The sequence below is a fragment of the Pelobates fuscus genome, chromosome 1 (assembly GCF_036172605.1).
Source record: "Pelobates fuscus isolate aPelFus1 chromosome 1, aPelFus1.pri, whole genome shotgun sequence".
Lineage (NCBI taxonomy): Eukaryota > Metazoa > Chordata > Amphibia > Anura > Pelobatidae > Pelobates > Pelobates fuscus.
Window position 1 is genome coordinate 106,383,907 of NC_086317.1, and position 27,396 is coordinate 106,411,302.

The window sequence follows — 27,396 nt, forward strand, 5'->3', positions numbered from 1 at the left end:
CAGAGGCAGACAGGGTTATACTCGGGTCACAATTCTCGTGTAAATTCTGGGACATTTGCTGCATCTGAACAGACATATAATTCATGTTATTTATCTTTACTGGTGCCTATTGGGAGAGACTTGGCTGGAATCTACAGAATACTAAATTACATTTACACTCGCATGCTGCATACATCTGCAGACTACATACAGACATACGTATAATGTGTAAGTGAATGTAGGTTGTCAGTAACAATATAAGCTGTAAGTACTGCATTTATTTTATTAATCTCTGATGTTAAAATTAGTGTAGGACCCACCGATATTGGGGTTCTGTGACCTAGTGGTGGGTTTAACATTATATGACCATATGGTGTAACTGAATCGATATATTTGTTTGCTAAGATAGATCATTTTACGTAACATTTAAAACTGTATTTTTGTGTGTTTGTGTGTGTGCTGTTCCTTAATCTCTATTTTGTCAGTAACAGTTAACACATGTATGTAATATTGGGGTAAATCTATGTTGTCTATAACATTATAGGATTTTAGTGTGTGAGTGCACTTATGTAGCATGTAGTTACATTCATATACCTCATGAATTGATTTGTTCACTACATACATGCATTTACAGAATGCACACATTTACTTATATACATGCTGTGCATATACTGCTGCAGATTACTTACCAGCACTCATATATCTTACATACCTACAGTATCCATTTTATCACTATGCACTTGCATGTGCATTTTGTACAATATGTAAACAAAAATAATTTTATATTTCCTTATATACATTGGGGAGGGGGGCGTTACTTGACCATGGTATATTACTTTGTAGCACAAGCATGCCTGCCAGTTACAAGCTGGTGTTTTAGCAGGATAATACCCTTTAATACCCACAAGTGTGGTAATGTATAGGGAATGTTTTGGGACCATGGGAATATGTTAACTATGGTGGCTTGCTTAGTCACTGGGTTTGTGAGCTGGAATGGAAAACATCTATTCAGAGAGCAGTCACTAAAAATAATTTTGACAGAACTGTAAGAGCCTGCTGGGTAAGTAAGTTCCTCAATGGAATACTTTAAACTAATGTCCAAACGACAACTGAGGCAACTGAGGGTAAAAGTGGAGGCAACCTAAAAGGGGCTGCAGGTTATGGAGCTTAGACAGAACCATCAATGTTGATAGGTTTAGGGATACCTAATATTTTGTTCACTCAAACAATGAACTGAATTGATTTAAAATAGGAATAGCAAAGTTTAGGAAAGAATAATTGATCTGGAAAATTTTGCCATTTCATCTATAGTCACAGCTTGGCTACTTTAACCTGCATTTTGCTATTTAGATTTCAGTTTGCTACATCGAATTTCAGTGGCCAAATCTCACAGGGTTACTTAAGAGTTTGTTAAAGGACCACTATAGGAACCCAGGCCACTTCAGCTCAATGAAGTGGTCTGGGTGCCAGGTCCATCTAGTGTTAATTCTGCAGCTGTAAACATAGCAGTTTCAGAGAATTTCTCAAGAATGTACATGACAGACTGGGCACCCTTGCTTCACATAATGTATATATCATGTTGGCACGCTTTGAAATGTTGCATCAAGAGATTCTGACAAAGAAATATGCATTAAGTAATAAAATCAAGTAATTCTGCCGCTTTCATGTGCTGGCAAGGTACATCTGGAAGCTATGAACTGACAGCCGGGTTTGTTGGAATATGTTGCAAGGTGCAGTGCTAATCCTTGACAACACCTGTATCATCACCCACCTATAAAAAAACATCTCAACTTATGTAAACAAACCTTTATCACAGGGTATACTCTGATATAGCTAGAATACTTTCTAATGGAGTTTTATTGTTAAATAGAGAATTCTGGTGATTTAAAGGAACACCATAGGGTCAGGAACACAAACATATATTCCTGACCCTATAGTGTTAAAACCACCATCTAGCCCCTCCTGGTTCCCCCTTGCTTCCCTAAATATAGTAAAACCTTACTTGTATATAGGTCTGCAGCTGCTGCCTCTGCCCCTGATCTGCCTGCTTGACTGACATAATCAGAAGTGATTCTGTGAGTCAATCACAATGCTTTCCCATATGATTGGCTGAAACTGTCAAGGAGGCAGATCAGGGCAGAACCAGCAAAAGTTAAACACAGACCTGGCCAATCAGCATCTCCTCATAGAGATCCATTGAATCAATGCTTCACTATTAGGAAAGTTCAGTGACTCAATGCAAAGGGTGGAGACACTGAATGGTAGTGCTATACAGTGTGCAGCACTGCCCCAGGAAGCACCTCTAGCAGCCATCTGAGGAGTGTCCAGTGGAGGTATCCCAACAAGGTTGACACCCACGTGGACCTTGTTGGGCACAGGGCACAAATATTACAGCCAATAACAATACAGTGACAAAATGTGACACTCCCAATACAAATAGATAATTCCTCCTCTCTGCCTGTGAGATAATTAGGGAAGATAATGCATTAACTTAATTCTCCAGGCAGAAAAAACACATTTTTACAAAGTATAATAAATACCCCAAAACACAACATATTCCCATAGCCCTTATATGGGTGAACAACATATCCAAAAATCACCCAGGTCAGAGCAGGGGTTCAGGAAATTCCTGGAAGTCTCTTTTTGACTGACCGCACGCATGGTTTCATGCCCAAAACAGTTCAAGAGAATTTGGCTGTGTGGCCCGGTCTAGTTCCAATAGTTGAAGTATCGTTCGAATTACCGAACAAAGCCGTTCGTGAGTATAGTCTGTGTATGTCCCTTGTTCGTGGGATTCGACTCACCGAACGCCGTTCAACTACCGTTCGAATAGACGAAGTTCCCTGGGAGGTAACTGTTCAACGGTGTTCTTGCCGTTGCGTGTCCGATTTGAGTTCCATGAACTCGACGACAAAACACAGGTGAACACGTTTGAACAAACAAGATGGCTGCCGCCACATGTTCGAATGTCGAATGGCGGCCACTTCGACTACTTCGACTGTTCGAAGTGCCACTTTGACTACTTTGACTGTTCGAAGTGCTAACTCCAAATGCCAAAGAGGGCACCAACAGTATCCCTGAACACAATACCATCCCAGGGGCCATAGTGACAGGGTAGAAGGCTGGCAAACAGGCCCCTCCAAAAACTCGTGGCAAACTCACAGAAAAAGGGGAGTTTGTCACATGTCCCTTTAAGTAAAAAAATAAAAATAAATAAAGTTAAAGGAATACTATAGTGTCAGTGTATTCTTAGCACTATAGCTCCCTCTGAGGACGTCCAGCGTCAGTTAGCGGACCAAAGGTCTGGTAACGTTCCGGAAGCGCCTCTAGTAAACAAACACTAGAGGCTGTTTCAGTTTCTCTAAAACTTTACATTTCAGCACTAAGTGCAATAGAGACACTGTACCCAGATCACTTCAATGAGCTGAAGTGTTCTGGGTGCCTATAGTGTCCCTTTAATGGAGCAAAAAATTAATCACTGTCCATATTTTGTATAGATTTTGCAAATGCAGTTTTCAGTGTAATGCAATTTACTAGTCAGTAGCTAATCAATTAGTTTTTTCTTTAGAATCTTGCAATATACGGTAAAATCCTGCTTTTAGGACAAACAAAAGTCCACCTTAAAAGTCTAACTTACAACATTGTAACATTTTAGATTTCTGTGGGGTTTTTTTTCTTTGCAAAGCTATGACACACTGCACTTGGCTCGATGCATTGAACATCTGGAAACCAAATGTTAATAAGAATAAAAGAGAGGGAGAACAGAAAAGCAAGAATAATCGCCTGTGCCAGAAGTAAAGACAACATGATGCTGTTGCTGCTCGGCTTATATCTACAGCTGGTGGCTACAACATGGGCACAATATGATTACTACTACTCGCAACACGACTACACAGATGAAGATCGTTGGGTCAATCTGTTCAGACAGGGATTTAATTTCCAATGTCCACACGGGCAAGTAATAGTTGCAATAAGGAGTGCATTCAGCAAAAAAGAAGGATCAGATAGACAGTGGAACTATGGATGCATGCCCACTCCTCACGATCTTGGGGAACCTACTGAGTGTTGGTGGGAAGAAATCAATAGAGCTGGCATGGAATGGTAAGGCATATCATTTGACTAAAAGTCAGTACCATGTTATACATATTACATACAAAATATTTATATGATGTAAATATACATGCAATATACATTTATTATATAAATATATATTCATGTAAAAATGCTGAGTATTGCCTAAATAAAAATTATACATAGTCCTGTGAATGTTTTACTTCTGAATATATATATGCAAGAATACACATACACACATCGTGAGGTCTATTCAATTACCAGTGCATTATGGTAAATTGACTACTGACTTGATAAAGGCAGAAAAATAGCTACGAAGCTCGAAAAAAGTCTAAAAAAATGCAGATTTACGCGAGTTGGATACTTGTCTAATCTTAGCTATTTATGTACACATTAGGATTGCCAGCTTATCATAACTAACTAATTACAAGGTTATTTACTAAACTGAAAAAAAAATATATATAGTATAGTATAATCTCGGCTATTTGTGCCTCCTATTTTCAATTCCTCTTTGTCCTCACACCCATTGCATTTTTATTTTTCACAATTACCATTTGTATTTAATCCTGACAGTGAATAGACTTTTATTTAAAGTGGGATAACACACATATGGATTTATACGTTTTAATTCCAAACCTTAATATTCAAATGTGATTAATATTCAAATGTTGCAGCTTTAAATTTGGTTTTATTTGCTGCATCCCATTCAATAAGCCGTTATAAAAATGAGAATTTACACATTGTCAATTTCTACTACTCTCTATTCCCACTCTAGAAAAACTGGAAAAAAAACAGAATTGTACATCATATATTACGTAATTAATTTATAGTTAGGAAAAGAACATAATTCAGGTGAGTTGCAAATTATTTTCAAGCCTGCATTTGAAGTAAATTTTGTAAGTTTCATTATCAGTAGATGCAACTCTAGATTTGAGGAACAGACATATTTAAGAGCACATTAAACTCTAACTAAATCCTGGAGTGTGCACTTGCCTATGTCACGAATGCTTTCCTGAAACTTCAAAGGGTCTAATTTGAGTTGAGTTGAGGGACACCATGTTTACGCATCAGGGGCTAATGGAAAAAATCCTACAAATGATCAAGGAGATTATACGGTAACATAAACTTAATGAGAGCTTTTCCGGAACCTGTTTAGCTTGAAAAATACGTGGAGCTATGGAGACCGGAGAAGTTCTGTACATCTTAGTAGAATCTTGCTTCTCAGTTCCTAATGGACTTTCCATGTCCTCATGAAACCAAGACTGGTATTTGCTTGACTATTTGATGTGGAGACAATTTGTTGAGTTAAGCCTGAAAAGTTCTTCTGACCAATATTTAGCCACCAATTCAAGTACAAAAAAACTCAGCAGTTAATAAACAAACTTAGAAAATGTATCTTTCCAACTACTGGCAATGTTGAAAACATTAGTTACAGTAATATGAAATATAGCTCTATCCCATGGCATAATGAAACTTGAGCATTCGGTGTATATTCATTCCCTGTGTCCATCGAAAGACTAATTTTTGTAGAGCAGGAAATGTGATGCTTTTGGTGAAATTATATTCTACATATATTCACCAAGAACAGAATGCTCCGTTACGGCAATGCATTTGATTTCCATGCTTTCAACGTATTGGAAAGTGTCCAATTAGACGAACATTTGAAAAATTTATAAAATGTAAAAGTTATGTAATGACATACAAGAGATCTGACACAGCATTACGAAGGAAAAAAAGAAACGGTGTGAAAGTACTATTCCTTTTATGGACATTGAGTAATGCTAACATAATGCTAGCCCGAATGACAGAACAGGGTTTGGTCCTTTAAAGGTAAACATAATTGTCTTAAAGTTCAAAGTGAGTTCTGCAGACATTGACCATGCATGCTGAATTAACACCCTTTGTATACACCCATGGAGAGTCGCTGCTACCCATGCAAAAGGAGCTAGCAACTTTAAGCTTATCATGACGTAAAATCATCATACAGCACAGAACATTGACAAGAATGGCAAAATGCATAAAAAATAGCCAAACATCCTTACACCGGCCCTGCGTGGCTGATGTGTTTTTTGTTTGTTTTTTACCTGTGATGACTTGTGCATAGTGGGGTGCCATCCAAAGTTAAACATGGAGACTTTTACATTCTTGCTATGTACTGGTGTTAGTACATAAGTTCTGTAATGTTTGCAAAGGAAGAGCTGTAGTGTCTCACGTCTGAAGGTGCATTTCCAATCCACTTGTTGGTGTGCAGGAGGATAATTTGTTTTGAAATATCTGATTTAGTGTATGCCTTAACACTTAGATTTTTATACCCCTTGAAAAGGGTGTGAGGTGGTACAGGATTACACCAGAGATGTATCCATTTAATGCATGTATGACACACATGCTACCTAGTGAATGGCAGCTGGCCAAAATGGTAAAAGTCTCTCAGCAACAATGTCTATATTAGAGAGAGAAGATTTAGTGCTTGCTACAACTTAATAAAACTTATTGAATAAATAGGGAATTGTGAAAAATTGACACAAAATTGCAAGTGGTAGGTCAAAACAGCTCAGCTATAAAATTAGCTTTCCCTCCCCGCACCATGATTCCGCTCCTGCAACTGTCATCAAAACAAAACAATAAGCCCTCAATGATCATTATACTTGCAACCTACTTTTCTACCCTAGATTTACCTTTTGTGTCTCATTTCCCCACTCCCTCTAGCACAAGCATGTCAAACCTCAAAGTCTAGCACGGGCCAAATAAACAAGGTTTAAGTTTATGTGGTCCGCAAAAAAAAATCAACTTACATTTTCATAGAAACGTAGGTTTATTTAGAAAATTACAGTATAGCCAACCAGCACCCCCCTCAACTAAACCATAGCACCCCTCTCTACTAAATCCCAGTCCTCCCCTCTATTAAATCCCAGTCCCTCCCCATATACCAAATCCCAGTCCTCGCCTCTACTAAATCCCAGCACCCCCCTCTAGCCAACAAGCAGACTCCACTCACATTGCCGCTGCCAGTATGGATCCTCCTGCTACTTCTTGGAACCCTGTAAAAGTGGGGCATGTAGACGTCACATTGGAATGTGACACGGCGTTGCATGCCTCCGTGAACCTCCAGATCCTGCAGTCCAACCGCTGCCATCGCAACACTGACCGACATACACACACTCACTGACACACACACTCATTGACAGACACACACCACACACAGACACATTCACTGACAGACACACACAGACTCACTGACACACACACACACTGACAGACACACAGACAGACACACAAACACTCACTGACACACACAGACAGACACACACATACTCACTGACACACACACATACACTCACTCAATGACACACACACACTCACTCACTGACACACACACACTCACTCACACACACAGAAAGTCACACACACACACTCACTGACACACACACACACACACATTTACACATTCTTGCACACACTCACATCATAAAGCAAAGCTCCAAACTCAATTGACCTTTCAGGGTCTCCCTCTTTCTCAGGGGGCAGACTCAGAATCAGCTATCATGCTCTGTCAAGGGGATATAAATACATTTAAAGGGTTGTATGCAGTTACTTTGAATGCTGCATACAGCTCATCTGTCCGTCTGGGACCACTAATTAAATATCAAAATAACGTTGCCAGAGATAGGTAGACCATTCAGTGTAACAGATAATATGTGGAATGTACTTTAAGTACTTTACTTAGGAGTAGCATGTGGAGGTTACACCACTGCTTAATAATGTAACACAAAAGCTGGTCTTTACATGAAAAAACATGCTTTAATCCACTTGGTAAAATGGTAAAAATAATTGCATAATACTTTTATTTATGAATAGAATGTGTATAATATGGCTCTGATCAAGTAGAGAGGAGCAGAAGAACAGAACATTTGACACTTTATTAGAGGCCTCAGATGACAGAGTTGATCCGCAGGTATTGAGCGATACATGGGACTACCTGGCCTCAGCAAGGGCTTACCGTGCCTGCATCCTTTTAAGTTCGGATCATATGCTCCTACATATATATATATAAATTAAACAATCCAACAGTCTCTGGCACTCACCATTGACAAAATATGTAAATCTGATAATACCTGTGTGCTTCCAGCGCATAAATAGAAAGTAAAGAAACAGAGCACTCCACAGGGATTTTCTAACCACGTATTGAAAGTAAATCAACGTTTCGACCCTCCTGGGTCTTTACCAAGATCAATAACAATCAGTGAAATACATGAATATATCTGGGTCTTCCCAAAAGCCGTATTGCCCCCTACAGTCTGTAATGAATGCTGCCGCCAGACTGATTTTCCTCTCTAGTCGGTCCTCTCACACCACACCCCTCTGTCAGTCCTTACATTGGCTTCCTGTATCCTATAGGAGTCATTTCAAAGTGCTAACCCATACATATAAAGCACTGAACAATCCTAGCCCCTCTTACATCTCTTCACAGATCCATAGGTATGCACCTTTCTCGGTCCCTCCGCTCTGCCCGTGACCTTCTCCTGCCCGCTGCTTACACAGCCAACTTGCGCGTGCAGGACTTCTCGCGGGCGGCTCCCTTCCTATGGTATAGCCTGCATACCCCAAGCTCTCCCTTAGTCTTCAATCGTTTAAGAAGTGTGTTAAAAGCCATCTTGTCCTACTTGTCATTAAATCCCCCCTCTCATAATATTGTAAAGCGCTACGGAATCTGTTGGCGCTTATATAAATGGCGATAATAATAATAATATGCACAGAATAATAAATAAGTGACTTACCAAAGGTGTGTGTTAGTGCCCGTCCGTGTTCCTGAACCCGGAAGTGATCTGATAATGTGCGCATGCGCGGACACGCATAAACATGATACCGTGTAATGACGTCATGCATAAGTGGATGTCCTGACGGCTAGTGTACATGATCCCCATGGAAACCAGATCCTCCACCTAATGAAAGTGAGACTTAAAACAAGTATAATGGAGAGACACGCAGCACAGAGAGTAAGATGCTGTACCAAATGTATCCAAAATAGTATCTAAAGATCCACAAAGAGACAACTATTCAGTAAAAATATGTCAGAGCAATAAAATAAAATATGTGGCATGGAAAGAGTGTGATGTAAGAGAAATAAAAGTGATAAAACGTGACAAAAAGTACTACAAAGCAGTGAACAACATAAGGGTGAGGAAAAAAATAGTGTAAAGTGTACAAAAGGTGACAGCTAATAAAGAAGAGGTGTGTATAGAATATAAATGTATGGTAAGAGTGTCCTGAGTGTGAATGAGTGTGCACCAGTGAGAGACAAGTACAAATATGGGTACAAATACCACAACTGCTGTGCATAAATAGCAATGATAACATACATACTTGCTGAATAAAAAACAATGAACAAAAAAGATAGGGGACCATAACTACTGATCAAAAAAATCCTTCTTATGGATCAAGATATAAAAAACACAAAGCAAATCTGGCAACTGTTGCCACAGAGCTAGAATATATTACTGCAGAAACCACTATATATTTGTGTGGCAATATGTGCTACCAAATAAATTGAGCGCAAATAAAAAACTTTTAAGCTAAATGACCATAACTACTGGTCAAACAGAAAACAACTATATTAAAGCAGATCTAAGTCCGAATTCATCAAAAAACTATATATATATATATATATATATATATATATATATATATATATATATATATATATATATATATATATATACAGCCACTGATCAAATATAAAAAATGCAGGAGGTGAACCAAAACTAGTGACAAAGATATTACGAAACATGCTGAGAAAATACTGAAAAAAATACTGAAAAAATATACTGAAGAATGTAGACCTACATTTTTTTTTAAATGAACCGTTCCCTTAATCTTAATATCTACAGTGACCTGTGGGAAAAGAAAGAATAACATCCTTTTAAGCTGAAGAACACATGGAAACCTAAAACTGCGCACTCATCTGTTAAAACTTTCATTTGGCTTATTCCAGTGGCGTACATACCAGGGTCGCAGGGGTCGCGGCTGCGACCGGGCCCGGCCCACCAGGGGGCCCGGCCGCCCCTGCGACCCGGTATGTACCCACAGGGCCAGCCTCTTCTGCTGGGGGGCCCTGGAGCCGGCCACCTCCGGGCCCCCCGAGGCTGGCCCTGCTGTCACCCGGCTGGCGGGCGCGCGAGGGAGCACTGTCCCCTGGGTGCTCCCTCTTCAGCTCCCTCGCGCACCGCACTGAAACCGGAGCCGGAAGATGACGTCATCTTCCGGCTCCGGTATCAGTACGCGGCGCGCGAGGGAGCTGAAGAGGGAGCACCCAGGGGACAGTGCTCCCTCGCGCGCCCGCCAGCCGGGTGACCAGCAACACCACTGGACCCCAGGGAATCCCCCCAGCTCTCACACAGGTAAGGAGGCTGGGGGGATTAAATAAAAAAAAAAACAGAAAAAACGTGTGTGTGTGTTTAGTGAGTGTGTTAGTGAGTGTGTGTGAGTGTGTTAGTGTTAATGAGTGTGTTAGTGAGTGTGTGTGTGTGTTAGTGATAGTGAGTGTGTTAGTGAGAGTGGTAGTGAGTGAGTGTGTTAGTGAGTGTGTTAGTGAGTGAGTGTGTTAGTGAGTGTTAGTGAGTGTGTTAATGTGAGTGTGTTAGTGAGTGTGTTAGTGTTAGTGAGTGTGAGTGAGAGTGTGAGTGAGTGTGTTAGTGAGTGTGTTAGTGTTAGTGAGTGTGTTAGTGAGTGTGTTAGTGAGTGTGTTAGTGAGAGTGTGAGTGAGTGTGTTAGTGTTAGTGAGTGTGTTAGTGAGTGTGTTAGTGTTAGTGTGAGTGTGAGTGTGTGTTAGTGAGTGTGTTAATGTGAGTGTGTTAGTGTTAGTGAGTGTGTTAGTGTTAGTGAGTGTGTTAGTGTTAGTGAGTGTGTTAGTGAGTGTGTTAGTGTTAGTTTGTGTTAGTGTGTGTGTGTGTTAGTGAGAGAGTGTGTTAGTGTTAATGTGAGTGTGTTAGTGTTAGTGTTAGTGAGTGTGTGTTAGTGAGTGTGTGTTAGTGAGTGTGTGTTAGTGAGTGTGTGTTAGTGTGAGGGATTGTGTTAGTGAGTGTGTTAGTTTTAGAGTGTGTTAGTGTTAGTGTGTGTGTCTGTTACTGAGTATGTTTGTGTGCGTCTGTCACTGAGTGTGTGTCTGTCAGTAAATGTGTGCGTCTGTTCATGAGAGTGTGTGTGTGTGTGTGTCTAAAGCACTTACCTTTCTCCAGCGCCGGGCTCCCTTGGCGCTGGGGATCTCTCCGTCCCGATCCGCCGCTCAGCTCCGAATGCACATGCGTGGCAAGAGCCACGCGCGCATTCAAACCGCCCATATAGGAAAGCATTACTCAATGCTTTCCTATGGACGTTCAGCGTCTTCTCACTGTGATTTTCACAGTGAGAATCGCAGAAAATCCTCTAGCGGCTGTCAATGAGACAGCCACTAGAGATGGATTAACCCTCAGTGAAACATAGCAGTTTCTCTGAAACTGCTGTTTTCAGCTGCAGGGTTAAAACTAGAGAGACCTGGCACCCAGACCACTTCATTGAGCTGATTTGATCTGGGTGTCTGTAGTGGTCCTTTAAGTGTATGTGTTTATGCATGCACTGGCGTACATACCGCGGTCGCACGGGTCGCAGCCCTGCGACCAGGTGCCCGCCCGCCATGTGTTGCGGCCCCAGCCCGCGCAGAGTAAGCGGGGGGGCCCACAGATCAGTTTTCGCACCGGGGCCCCATGGGTTGTGTGTACGCCACTGGCTTATTCGATCAAATACTGAACACATCTTAAAACAGCACACCCTTAAAGCGGACAATCTAACCAAAAAGGAAAGAGCATCATTGAAGGATTTAAAACAGGACGTCAGTATTACTATAAGACCCGCTTATAAAGAGGGAGCAATAGTGATACAGAACTATAAGAAAAAAGATACCTTGGGGTACTAAAGGGAGGGCGAAGACAACGTGTGCTTAAATTCCACAAGTATCCGTTCCCCAAGAGACCCTCAGGGTTTTACCCACAGCAGGAGTGGCATCTCAGAGGGCAAAAATATTTATTATGGTATATATATAAAATTCTCTTTATTTAGTACTAAATTGTACTTTACAGAACATGTAGACTCAACCAACAAAAAAACATAGACTGTGAACCAAACGTGCTGGTGATTTAAAAAGGAAAGGATCTATGTATCTATGTATCTTTTTTCTTATCAATTTATTTGGGGTTCATGCCCGTCTCTACCCACTTAGTCCTACTTTCTGACTTTAGGGTCAAGCTTGTCTTACCACTAAAGTCTTTCCTAATTTTTTTTCTCTTGTGATACAGAACTACTCTGATAATAGAACCGACATTTTGGGTCAATTATCTGACATTTGATCACGGATGATCCTACTTCTGCCATACTGGAGAAATTGAGATCATTGGTAAAGCGTGGTTTGGAATATGGATGGCTGGATAAATACACAGCATCATATTTAATCAATGAGAATCCCAAGACACCCATTTTATATACTCTGCCGAAGGTCCACAAGGACTCTGCTAAACCACCAGGTAGGCTGATTGTTTCAGCACGTGGGGGTTTATTGGAACCACTGGCGAAATTTGGGGACTTCCATTGTAAATCTAGCATTGATACTCTACCTACTGGTCTCAAAGACACTACTGACATTTTGTTCAAAATGAAGAGGCCTCATTTACCAAAGGTTTAGGGATTTTTGCAATGGTGGATGTGAAGAATTTGTTTACAGTTATACCCCATGAGGAAGGGATAGAGGCACCTATTGAGTTTCTACTAGAGCGTCTTAGTTTTCTGCTGTAAAATAATTATTTTAGGTTTGAGAATAATTTTTATTTTCAACACAGCAGGACTGCAATGGGATCGGCCATAGCACCGGCATATGCAAATTGCTTCATGCATCTATTCGAAAGATCTAAAATATTGGGTAAATATGGAGACAAGTTGTTAACCTACCACAGATTTGTGGACGATGTCTTTTTGATATGGGCAGGACTACCAGAGCAATTATCTGACATGATTGAAGGTTTGAATCAGGAAGAATCATCTAGTTGAGTCTCATCATCAAGTTGAGTCTTAATCAACATGAGGATAGAATTCAATTCTTGGATGTGGCAGTATATAAATCACATTGGGTTTACTCTGTACAAGAAACCGTCAGATCGCAATACATCACTGCATGCTAGTAGCTTCCATCCTTCATCACTCAAGAATTCACTACCTAGTTCTTAATTTCTTCGGGTGTTGAGATATAATTTGGATACAGAGAACCAACACAGACAAATAGAAGACATGTGCACATCTTTCTTGGAAAGAGGCTATCGCAATCAGGTACTTCAGAAGGCCCTCATCAAGGCTCGAGAAATGTACAACAAGGATGACAACAAGACAGATGAAGAATTGATGAAAATCACTATACCAATGGTGTTTCACTCTGCCACTGCCAGCAGCAGCATCTCTAAGAATATCAGAAAACATATAAAAGAAATAAAAATCATATAAAAGAAATACAAATCTCAAGGATTTACTTATGAAAACAGATTTATTATTATTATTTATTATTTTCATGGATAATTTCACAGTCCAAGTGTGTGCCACTGCTATAAAGATCCCAGTAGTGAGGGATTTATAGCTATACAAGTCATTTATGGTTCAGTATAGTGTTGTAATTATAATAAAAATTAAATGTTTCTAGATATTCCACATGCATCGAATTATTTTACATTTTCCTTATACATGTTTACAGTCTCCCTTGTGTGCGAGCTAGAACTAAATAGTTATTATTGCAGCCATTTTTGCAATAAACAGACTTCCTTAAAGCAATATACAAATCAAAGCATAGTCCATGAAGTATCTGGTAATACTTTTACTCTTTCAGAAAGTATTGTATATGGCACTCCTCCAACGCAGAAACAGCTAGATGTTTTATGTAGAACATCATTGGAAACTTGAACGCCAATTTTTGTTTGAGCTGCATACTATGACCTCAATTCAATACTATCAGCAAAACCCAGTCGAGAATTATCAACTGGACTAGGTCAATATTTTTTATCAAATTTCGGCTGGACTAAATGCCGGCTACATGAGTCATATGCTTGAGAAAAATCCTCAGATATATGTGCTTTGTAAACACATTTAGCAGACATTTTTAAAAACTAACCATTAGTCATTCTAATTTAAATACATACAAGCTTCTGGGGGTTAATAAAAACCCCAAAGTAGTACATTGGAGGTTTAAAACCTCCCCCGTGCCTCTACTCACCATGCCAGTGGCTGCTTCCTATAATAAAAGACCAGCAGCATGGCAGCTATTGCTGCCCAGTAGCTAGTAACATGTAGAAGGGACCTGATACAGGCCCCCCTACCAATGAGATCAACCGTGGGCATTGGGTGGGGTCTTCAATTTAAAAAATGGGGGTGGACATATCACTGTCCATTCCCAGTGCCCCAACAGGGAGCCAGCGAACCATAATGATAATGTGTGGGGTGGGGTGAAGGGGGAGCTGGTGGGGAGGGGACATTCAATCTTACACATTTTAGTAAAATGTTACAATTTAACTGAGGACTTGTGTGTGCATTTGTTGCACAGTTTGGCCTTTAATGTTAATACAACTGTTTTTTTGTCTATCTTTTTTTATTCACGGTCAGATAAAAATCACCATACAATACAGTTGAGCAGTTAAATGTTAAGAAATACATAATATAAACTTAAACAACCGCATGTAACATGGATAACTGGGAAGCATTCTAGGCCATGGGATTTTATATTTTATAGGAATATATGTGGTACGTAAGAGAAAGTAGTATACTGCATCCAATACCCACCGTATGCTAAGAAAAAATGTTAAGTAGTGAAGGGGTTACTTAAGGATATGGTCAGCATGTGCCTCCAGTGTAGTATATTCTGACCAAGAGGAGTTGTACCTCTATGTTGTTCGAGGGGGCTAGAGACCCCCCTTAAGAAGTGATGATATATGTAGCATAACATAGTTGAATTTGTAGGGTCCTTATGACCGTTAGTGGTGCCTGAGAGCGAGGCAGTGTCAAGGCACTTTGGAGTGTAAACCAGTGCCATATACTCGCTTATAACTAAAACTAAAACAGTAATAAACAAAAGAAATTTAAGGTATGATAACAGTGAGGCATGCAGGAGTGTGCGTTTTGGGCACAGTAGTGAGGTCTTTGGCGCCATCAGTGCACACAGGCACTGTTGAAGGGCTGCTGGTATAAACGGGGTGACCCTCTATGGGTCCCAGTGTGCCGATGTCGGCTGGGGTGCAGTCTCAGAGGCCTTTGTGGATAGTCCCAGCTGGAAAAGGATACCAGGTGTCTCAGTAGCATCCAGGACTTTAAGTGTACCCGAGCTTGACAAAGACCGTGTAGGTCGAAACGTTGCGATGGTGTGGGTTCAATAAAATTGCCTGATTTGTACCTTGGAGTGCTTCGACTTTCCTTCTATTTTGTTATTCAGCATTTTGGTCTCTGGTACTGAGACTGTCTGAGTTGCACCCAGCTACATACTGCTTAAAGGGATAGAGTGCAGTTCCACACCCTACCATAACAACTTTAAGTGTACCCGTGTCCTGGGTGATTAGTAGGCAGCAAGACGTACCCCATTTGTATGGCACTTTGTTTGTGGCTAGTGCCTGTGTGAGCAGTCGCAGGGATCTACGCTAGTCCATGGTGGCCTTCGATAAGTCCGGGTAAAAGGTGAGGTTATTCTCCTCGAACCTAAGCAGTGTCTTGTGGTGGACTGCCGCCATGAAGGCTGTGCGGTTTTGTCCCTGTTGGAAGTGGTGGATTATGTCTCTGCCGGGCTTCTGCATACCCGTAGCGGGTCCCGGTATGCGGTACCTTCCATCCAGGGTCATAGCCTTTGCCTGCTTGGCAGAGAAGAGCATAGAGAGCAGACTGCGGAAGAAGTGCGGGAATTCGGCCACCTCCACAGTATCAGGTAGGCCACAGACTTTGATGTCCTTCCATCTCCGCTTGTCTTCCAGTGCCACCATGCATTAGCCGGTTTGCACTTGTGAGTGTTGGAGTTTGACTAGGGATTGCTCCAGGGTAGAAATGCGGTTCTCATGCGCTGCTGTGTTGAGCTCCGAATTGTCGAGGCGGCAGAGAACCCGTTTACCTTCTCCCAGAACAGCCCGATGTCAGCCAGATGTCACCCGATGTTGCAGCGGAGTTCTGCCAATATGCTCCGCAGGTATCCTCTGTGACCAGAGGCTAGTCGGTTTATTCCTGTGGGGAGTGAGGCTTCTTGTTACGTAGCCGGCCTTGAAGGGCATCTCACCATACAAGGATTCCTCGCTGGTAGTGCAGGATGGATGACAGGCCTCTGTGAGGAGGGCGGCCTCCACAGTAAATTGGCGATATCAGCTGGGGGTCAATCAGGCTTGCTCTTCTTGCTCCAGCACCCAATGACTGTTGGTGAGTATCATGTGCAGTTATTGCCAGTGATTTTTTTGATGTTTAGACTCGTTTTGGTGCAAGTGTGTTCGGAGCTGCAGTGATGTGCGACTTGCCAGTATGGCTGCTGGCTCCGCTGCCATTAATACAACTTATTTTTTTCTTTTTGCACTGCTTGTGCATATAACAGTCGTGTGTGAGGTACCCCAACGGCAATCCTCCAGCGCATTGTAGTCATTTGTAACATTGAGGTACATGATAAAGCTTGCACAATTTTATATTTAAGAAGAGGTTAAACAAATACATCTCACGACCTGCTTAGTAACATCGAGCTAAAACTTATAGAACTATGATTGAGAAGGTCAAAGATATAGTAATAATAATGGTAAGCTTGGTACTGCAGTGTGTGTGTGTGAACTAAAACATACTGCACAAGGCATATCTGAGTGTGCGATTGACATTATAATTGATCAATGCAGTAGTATGTAAAGATATGATATAGATATAGCATGCTTGACAAGAGTACTGCGCAGTTTATAGAAGTTGAGCATTTCTTGTAAAGAATTCTCAAAGATTTATAATGCACACACAGTAAGAGTAATACTAACGATTGGAGACATGAGTATGGACCCAGAGAGGTCTTAGGTTGGTGGCAGGTGGAGCGTGGTAAAGCTATGTCATGCTTATGCAGGATTCAGAGGCGGCAGAAAAGGGGGTTAAGCTCTAAGTAACAGGCATCAAGCCTGAAGGTACAGTTGCATGGAATTCCAGGAGGCTGCACGTGTTTATGGAAATAATAATAAAATAATCAGGCTAACTAAACACGCCGCTGCTTAAAACTATATGCCATTATTATCTTGCATAGTGTCTAATCCATGCATGTGGGCAAGGGGCAGTGTGAAGTATCCATGTCTACATTCAAGATGATAACGGTTCCAACATGTATGAGACATTATAAGTATGGAAACGGTACTATGTATATTATATGACATGTATAATAAGCTAGGTCAACGCTTGTACATTTGTCACTAAAGCTAGAAGCGCCACCTCACTGCTGCTCCCTGCACATGGAAGCTAAGGGACATAAGAACATAAGAACAGGGCACATAAAATATGGTCTGTCTTAAATCAGGTTTGATGGTGGTTGTCTAAAATTTAAGAAACGCAGACATTAGGCAACGGGCCTGTTCCTATCATAGTCACCAGTCAGCCGATTCCCAGGTTCGGGAAAAGCCAGGAGAGTGCTGTTGGGCAGTAAAATGTCCCTAGTAGAAGTGGTTGCCCAGGCTGTCGTTTCAGTCTGCCGATGCCCGCCATGGGTATCCTGCATTTCTGCATCACAACGAGATGGTGCGGGTCTCTGTGCCCAAGTGTCGGTAGAAGGTGTCGATTTGCTTGTTGAGCCCGGATCCGTTGTGGGGCTGGGTTTTGTAGTCCTCTAGACCTAGGTACCGCGAGGCAGGGTGAATGGGTGTGTTGGGATTGAACTCTCGGGTGTGCTCTGTGTCTGCGATGATGTCTCCGACATATTTTTACCCTCTTGTGCTGGGGGTCGATGGTGCAGCTTGGTCCGCCGCGATAGTGAGGTCTGTCCTGCAGTTGTGACCTGTTGAGCCTACCTTCAGGTTGGAGGCAGTTTTTTTGTAGGGAAATTGCTTGGCTGTTGTGAGGCATGTGGCTGTGTTCTAGCCTCCAGCTTGCGACAGAAATTGGTGAATATTGCGTCCAGCCTCTGTAGGACTCCATGCTGTGGGTCTGTATGATCAGGGAGACATGTGGAGTCCGCCATGCTGGGTGCCGTGCTGAGTTGTAGGCGTTTCGGTGTTGCTTCACTCTGGGCTCCCTCTAATCCAAGTGGCGCCGGGCCGGGAGATCGGCTGCCTCCCCCGCCCGATGGGCACCAGGCCTCATGTTGCAAGTAGTTCAGCTAACAGGCTTCAGATGGGTCGCAGACAGCAGTGTCCGTTCCCTGCCCAATCGTGGGTCAGGTAAGTCTAGTGTTCTTGACAGTTTCGTTTTTTTAGGGCTAAAAACGACATTAATTGCCCTGTTTTCTGAGGAGCTCTGCTGAAGCACATCTGTCCTCCATGCTAGACAGGCCCCGCCCCTGTTAATATAACTTTTAATAGATGAGTAATGTTTTATGCGATACAATAAGTGGCTAAAGGTGGTAACCCGAGGGGTGTGCTAGCAAATATCTCCAAAATTCATAGCACTGAGTAAAGAGAGAATGAAGGTGAAAAAACTGCCACAAAAAAGGGTAAAAAAACACAATACTAATCAGCAATCAATTTGAAGCTGTCGGAGACGTTTTCCAATAGCACAAGGCAAATGGAAATAAATCTCACTGGAAAACTTTTCTCACTAAAGATGAAGTACACACGCAGGACAGTTACTTAGTGGTAATATCCACTGTACTATCTAGCTACTGGGATGCTACAAACAAGACTAAACTAAGGAACACCTTGGGACAAAAGAATAGAAGTATGAAGTATTCACAAAGAGAGTGTAAGCCACTAAAAGTGGAGCAATAATTATTAAACTGAATAAAATGATTATGACAGGTTAAACATTTCTTCAACTGTGCTCTTCATAAATAATTGTATTTGATCTAGTTTTGGCACAGTTCCTGTAAAAAAATATGAAGGGCATATCATGACCCTGTAGTGATTCTCTTTCCTGGAGATCTCTTGTCTGCTGCCTTTGCAATCCCTCCCCTTCTATACCCACCCAGGATTTCTGTGGCTGTCCAATCACAGACTTTCCAATGCAGCTCACTGAGAAGCCTTTGCTCTGAGCAATTGCTGCCTCTTGAGTTTAGCTCCACAGAGCTAAACAAACCAGGAATTAACAAGACAGATTGTCTGATTGACAACCATGGTGGTGTGACAAAATTAATTTATAAAAGTGCCACTTTCTACTGAAATCTAGACTTTTTGTAAAATGAAAAAAGGACACACTCTTCACACAGAGTACTTTAGTATGTTTAAGCCCCTTAGGTGTGTGGAGTGTTCCTTTTTAAGGTGGGTTAAAGATCTAAAGGAGTAGTAGTCACCAATGAAATGTGCCTGCTGATTCCACGGAATTCCCAAGTAATTGCCCCACTTTTCGAACATTTTTATAATCATCCCCATAATGAGTTCCATTTCACAGAACATAATGTCCACCATTGTTCTTACAGTAAGGTATTAAAAGGTTTAAGACATTATTTATATACTATTACCTCCCATGCCCTCTAGATGTATATACAACATTCGTTTGTGCTGTGCCTAAATTAGACTGAAAGGATTTCAAGAATGGATATGATAAATATAAATGATCTTGCAGATTAAGTAAGTAAGTCAGCGCTTTTTACGTACAGTAGTCACAACTATACCACAGTCGTGTGTTTATACAAACTGGCTCCAGGATTAAGCAGACAATTACACATATTCAAGATTTGTTTAATATAAAATAAAAATATAAAACCATTGTGTTCCTTTTCCATGAAATTTGGAAATGATTAAAAATTGCCTTAAATAATATCAAACGAAATAGCATAAAGTCTATTTCAAGTGTGCTTTCATAAAATATATTTAGGGATTTCTTGTATAACAAATCAGCAAAACATTTTGAAATCTGTTATCTGTGATCTATTATACAGCGCAATACTCTATACAATGCACAGCTGAATTACATGTGTCTGCATTTATTTTGAGAATATAAGGAAGGAAGGACCGGCTACTTGCTCCTAACCCCAGAATTATTTCCCAAGTAAGAGTTCAGGTTCTCCCCATGTCAGTGATTTGGGTAGTTCACGGTCCTTTTATTTTGAAACAGACTGTTCTTGAACTTGACAAGAAAATTTAGTTTATTCACTAAATACTTATTGTGATGGAAGCTCCTGTGCCACAGACTTTTGGAGAGGCTTAAAGACCAGCCTCCTGCCCACATACTATGGACCTGATCCCAAGAGCCCCTAAAATGAGCTATTGTAACTTTGGGGAGGAATAGGGGGGCTTTGGGACTCTCACTGTGCTTCTTAGCCAGACTTGAGGATCTCTGGGGATTGCCTAGACTTGTTTTACACATCGAGTGCTGTAGTTGAAGTTACTCTGAAACACTCTGGAACTGTTCCTTTAATCGGGACTACGCCAAGGTCTGGTAAAGCCTTAAGCGGAAATTGCTTGTTCCCCAGCACTCTAAATAAAGCACTATTTGGAGGGGAGGTCGGGGTGTATAGTGCTAGGCTCCATCTCCTCATGCTAGGTATCAGCCCTCTTATTAGACTCCACCCATTCACAATTGGCACTGGACTGCAAAGCTGGAAGGAAAAAGTTACAAGCTGACATGCTATTTGAGGACAACATACCAAGTCAGCTTGTCAGCTTGTAACTTTTGCCTTCCAGCTCTGCCCCCAATGCTGATCATGAATGGGAGGAAGCCTAACAAGAAGGGCTGGAGCCTAGCATTGCACACCCCACCTATTTACAGAGCACCTGGGCAATTTGCATCCATCCAAGATTGACTCTGGTCACGGGGCAAGGAGGTATTGGAGGATACCTGTGGCATGAGAGTGCTCCCTCCCAGAGGTCTAGAAACCATTTTTGTGAGACCGAGAATAAGCCGCTGCATGCCCGTAACTCCTAGCTGGATTGTAGTATAGCCGTGAGCCAGTAAAATTTAAATACACTGTAACTGTGGCACGAAGTTTCGTATCAGGGCACTATTTCTACAGCAAGGGCGCTCGATGATGAGTTTTCCAGGGATATATATTGTGTGGGGGTACGGACCAGGGAAAGTTGGGTCTGATGAAGATTTTGTGTGCCATGCCTCTAGGACGGTGTGGGCACAGCAGGGAGACAATTGTGTTAATTGGGATAATGTAATTAAGTCCCCAGAGACATTGATGCAGGGGAGGGACAATTGTACTGTACTGTACATTGCATTTTATGGAAGATCCCCCCTGAAGGGACAGTCAACATTGCTATGTTTAAATAGCTGTGTACTGTGCAATATAGATCATTCTACCTAATACATTTAGTCTTGATTAATGTGTGGGGGAAAAGCTAGTATAACTGCTTTACAGGAGAGAAGGCCTCCAGAGCTATAACTGCTCCAGCCTGGTCTGGTGGAAGAAGCTTCGGCAACTGGGTCTGACGCACTCCAGAGTCCCTGGTAGCAGAGAGAAAGCTGGCCTGGCAGAGGTAAAAGAAAGAAACATAATGTCCACAATCAAAACAAGAATGATTTTGACTGTTGATATATATTGGATATATATGAAACACTATGTAAATTTGCACTGTCCAAAACGAAGATATCTAAATAGTAATTACTACAGCTGTTAGGCTTTTCTCTGACTAGGAGTTTGGACTCAAGGATTTCCCCTCATTTACAGACTTTATTCATAATGGCCAAAAGTAGAGGTGATCCTCAAACGAGTCTATTGATAGTTAGTAATCCAGAATGCAATTCTGTTTGACGGAATTAATTGCTCAAGTGAATCCTCACTCCAATATGTTGAGTTCGTGAAGCATTATTTTGAGACTAATTGATACAAGCCTTAAAATGTTAATATAAACGTTTTACATGAATTGACATAATTGCTATTAATGTCTAGGTATTACAGTGGGACCTCGGTTTACAAACGCCTCGGTTAACATAATTTTCGGTTTACAAATGAAAATCCATTGAAAATAATGCCTCGGTTTACAAATTTTTTTGCAATACAAAGCAAGTTTCCCCAGGATGCATTGCACCTGGGAGGTTTATAGCACCGCCCCCTGCATGCTGGAGCCTGTGGGTAGCACATGACGTCGAGTGTGGAGGTGTTGGAGTGGCTTTTGCATCGAGTTTTGGAGCAATTCTGGAAATTGTTTGCAGTTGTTTGGGGACTTTTTTGTGCATTTCCAAGCTGTGGAAAGGTAGGGAGCTGAGCTTCGTCGTTTGCATGCCTTTTATTGTATGTTCTGCATTGTGGGTTGGTTTCCATGCCAGCTCATTCTGACTTTTTTTCCCACCTCCAGGACGGAATGCATTTTCAATGCATTCCTATGGGAAACTGCCTTTCGGTTTACAAATGTTTTGCAATAAGAAACGTCCCGGAGAACGTAAAATTCGTAAACCGAGGTCCCACTGTATCTCATAAGGTACTAGGTTCCTTCAAATTTAGAAATAATCAAGCATAGATTAAGAAGAAGCCTCTCTCCCTGGTAGAGGTACTCAGTTGGAGTACAGGAGCTCCATTACACTGGTTTGTAATAAATTTAACATTTTTAAAGCAACTCCGGTACTTTTTTACTACATTTTACACGTTGGTTTTAAATAGTTTGTATTAGTTCAAATAAATTTGCACAGGTCATGTCAAACTAACTTGATTGCGTTCTACGAAGAAGTAAGTAGAAGTATAGATCAGGGTGTTGCAGTGGATGTGATCTATTTGGATTTTGCCAAGGCATTTGATACAGTTCCACACAAAAGATTAGTGTTCAAACTCAAGGAAATCGGTCTCGATGAAAATGCTTGTTCTTGGGTAGAACATTGGCTTAAAAACACAATACAAAGAGTTGTTGTTAATGGTAAATTTTCAAGCTGGACAGAGGTGGCAAGTGGTGTCCCTCAGGGGTCTGTTCTGGGACCCCTTCTATTTAACATTTTTATAAATGATCTTGAAGACAGCATTGAAAGTCATGTTTCAGTGTTTGCAGATGACACAAAACTTTGTAAAATAATACAATGTGAGCAAGATATTACTTTGCTGCAGAAGGATTTAGATAGACTGGAGAACTGGGCACTCAAATGGCAGATGAAATGTAATGTTGAAAAATGCAAAGTTATGCACTTCGGCGTAAAGAATACACAAGCAACGTATACCCTTAATGGAAGTGAATTAGGGATAACAACACACGAAAAGGACTTGGGAATTGTTATAGACAACAAACTATGCAACAATGTGCAATGTCAATCAGCAGTGGCCAAGGCCAGTAAGGTATTGTCATGCATGAAAAAGGGCATTCATTCTCGGGACGAGAATATCATTTTGCCTCTCTATAAATCACTGGTAAGACCACATATTGAATATGCTGTGCAATTTTGGGCACCTGTTCTAAAGAAGGATATCATGGCACTAGAAAAAGTGCAGAGGCGGGCTACAAAATTAATAAAAGGAATGGAACATATCAGCTATGAAGAAAGGTTAACAAATTTAAACCTATTTAGTTTAGAAAAACGTCGCCTGAGAGGGGATATGATAACATTATACAAATATATTCGGGGCCAATACAAACCATTGTGTGGAAATCTATTCACAAACCGGACTTTACATAGGACACGAGGCCATGCATTTAGACTGGAAGAAAGAAGATTTCGTCTAAGGCAAAGGAAAGGTTTTTTTACTGTAAGAACAATCAGGATGTGGAATTCTCTGCCTGAAGAAGTGGTTTTATCAGAGTCCATACAGATGTTCAAACAGCTACTAGATGCATACTTGCAAAGACAGAATATTCAAGGATATAATATTTCAATGTAGGGTAATAACTGCTTGATTCAAGGATAAATCTGACTGCCATTCTTGGGTCAAGAATGAACTTTTTGTCCTAGCTTGTGGCAAAATTGTGCTTCAAACTGGGGTTTTTTGTTTTTTTTGCCTTTTGGATCAACAGCAAAAAACAAATGTGAGGAAGGCTGAACTTGATGGACGCAAGTCTCTTTTCAGCTATCTAACTATGTAACTATGTAAATTGTCTATCTTTTGTTGAATTCAAGTGTTTTTTTTTTGCCGGATATGTTTTTTTTAATCAAGTAATATTAGTAGCAGAGAAAAACAAACAACGTCACCATAAATTTCGTAACAGTAAAATAAAACGAAAACAAAACCAATAATACTAGAGTATTTGATTGCATTTTTAAAGAGTGATTGCATGGTATAATTGTCTTGGGTTTATTGAGGCGTGTACATTTTTTTTGAAGAGTTTAATCATTTCATGGTATAAGCCTGGTGATCTTTTCATTGGTTGAAAATGTAAAGAGTCGCCTATTCTTCACGTGTAATATGATAGGTATTAAATTCAATTTGGCAAAATGCCTTAATTAGAATATCCCTAGTATCAAAGGGACATCCCTTCAATGGTAAGGCAGTGGCAAAGCAGAAATGTATCGTGGACAGTCAAAAGCAACTTGGAGAAAATGATAAGATATCATTCCATTCTTTGAATTACATATTGTATATATATTTTATAAACTTTGCTAAAACAATAGTGATTTTGTCTAGATCCTTATCTAAAAGTTAAGTCATTCAGTGTGATTAAGTACATTTCCTTTTTACCTTATGATTTGTGCAGTCAATGACAATAGATAATAAATTACTTATTGTATGCTTGTGTGGTGTTTCTCATTATCTTTACGTTTCAGTAAATCTGCCTGGATTATCTTACGCACTTCTTATGAAGCTTTCATTCGAATCTCTTGTGAATAATTTTACCTTACGTTTAGCAATTTATCTGGCAGGAAAACAGGTGACTTAGTATTTGCATTAATATTTTGATGATTATGATGCCCCCCTTCTGTGCAGTCTGTATCCAAGAGGCATTATAAAAATTGTTATATAAATGAATTAGTATTGCCTGTTTTTATTTTATTTTACTCTACGAAAACATTGAGATGAAACACAAGCTATGTACTTTGACTATGAAAAGATTGGGAAAAAAAACCAATTGAGAAAGATCTTCAGTTGAAGAAATCTGTGGAATCATAAAATTCCTCTGGACTGAGAACTATTTAACACATCTCCCTTCTGTTGATGAGTAATCTGGAAAGTGATTTACTTTTTACGGGCAGCCTTCATTTTAACCTGACCTTTATTATCTTTAGGGAGTTAGTGGAGGCCTTTGCCAAATATAAGTATAATTTTTTATTTTTTTTAAAACTGTATTTTTCATTTGTCTTTGTGGATCACATTTAATTTTTGGTAATAGAAATGCAAAACAATATTTCAATACCGTGGCTTGTCTTCACGTACTTTGTGAAATAGTATGTTCCTGGCGTTTTCGTATAATACTTCATTTTTATTTTAGATGTTGTATTTTTTTTAATTTGATCCACTTTTCCACAATTTAATTCTGTTCCCTACAATACTCATATTAATTTCTTCTTTGCCCCTGCCTAAATTAGAGAACATGGCAAATGCTCAAGTATATAAAATATCCACATGTAAATTCAAAGCCTTATTGCTCTTAATAGCTAACTTACAGGCCAAACTTAAAGGTCGCTATAGGTTTAGGAATACAAAGATGTATTCCTAAAACTATAGGAACAATCTCCCACCCTCTTTTATGGTGCCTTGGAAAGAGACAGGATCAATATAGGGCTTGCCCATTTCAGTTTGCCAGATTGATTTGCTGGGTCTATGTTGCCTTTTGAGACCATATGGTAGATCAGAAGTGTGAATTAACCCCATCATGGCATACCATTTGCAAATGTAGACAACCCAGGGTATTGCAAAATGCAATATGTCCAGTCTTTTGTAGTAGCCACTTAGTTGCGAACACTGGCCAAAGTTAGCGTTTTCATTAGTTTTTTGCATTTTTTAAACAAAAACTGCTTTTCACTGGTGATATCATCGTCGTGATCAGTTTTATTGTTTTAAAAAAACTCATATTTGTGTTCAGTGAAGTCTCCCGAGTATACCAGTACCCCCCATGTGCAGGTTTTATGGTGTTTTGATAAGTTACAGGGTCAATATACGGCCTGCCTATTTCAGTTTGCCAGATTGGTTTGCTGCGTCTAAGCTGCCCTTTGAGACCATATGGTAGCCCAGAAATGTGAATTAACCCCATCATGGCATACCATTTACAAATGTAGACAACCCAGTGTATTCAAAATGGGGTATGTCCAGTCTTTTGTAATAGCCACGTAGTGACGAACGCTGGTCAACTTTAGCATTTTCTTTGTTTTTTGCATTTTTTTAAAACAAAAAACGCATTTTCACTGATATCATTGTTGTGATACATTTAACTGTTTTGAAACACTCCTATTTGTGTTCAGCAAAGTCTCCCGAGTACAACAGTGTAACCCCCCATGTACTGGTTTTATAGTGTTTTTGAAAGTTATATGGTCAAATATAAGGCTTGCCCATTTTTTTTTTTCATAAAAATTTGCCAAATTGGTTATGTTGCCTTTGAGACCCTATGGAATAAGGAATAAGAATTACCTCCATGATGGCATACCATTTGCAAAAGTAGACAACCCAATGTATTGCAAATAGGGTATGTCCAGTTTTTTCTAGTAGCCACAAACACTGGCCAAAGTTAGCATTCATATTAGTTTTTTGCATTTTTTTACACACAAACAAATATAAATGCTAACTTTGGCCAGTGTTTGTGACTAAGTGGCTACTAAAAAAGACTGGACATGCCCCATTTTGAATACACTGGGCTGTCTACTTTTTCAAATGGCATGTCATGGTGGGGTTTATTTTCATTTCTGGGCTGCCATAAAAGGAAACAATCTGGCAAATAGCAATTTACAAAAACAGAAATTGGCAAATCTCATGTTTGAGCCTGTAACTTTCCAAATTACCATAGAACCTGTACTTGAGGGGTACTGTTGTACTCGTGAGACATTACTCTACACAAATATGAGTGTTTTATTATACTGATAATGTCATCGGTGAAATGGCAGTTTATGTGTAAAACATAGAAAAACAAAAATATAAACACTAATTTTGGCCAGGGTTTGTGACTAAGTGGCTTCTAAAAAAGAGTGGACCCCATTTTGAATACCGTGGGTTGTCTACTTTTAGAAAATCTTCAAAAATCTCCCAACAATGACATGGGTGCATGATGACCAGCTGTGAAAATTCCAAGTTGGAAAACTGGAATGCGCACCCTCCAAATAAGGTATTTTAGCCCCCAGAGAACCCGACACACTTATACATGGGTGGTA

General features: G+C 40.4%; 1 protein-coding gene across 1 annotated transcript in view; it reads left to right on the forward strand.

Moving 5' to 3' along the window:
* Positions 1-3,733: 3,733 nt before the first annotated feature.
* DPT (dermatopontin) overlaps positions 3,734-27,396 on the forward strand; it is a 45,618-nt gene continuing 21,955 nt past the window's right edge. The window contains exon 1 of the mRNA XM_063444277.1: positions 3,734-4,080. Coding sequence (XP_063300347.1) covers positions 3,785-4,080 — 296 coding nt within the window. The 5' untranslated portion in view covers positions 3,734-3,784. The remainder of the gene's footprint in view (positions 4,081-27,396) is intronic.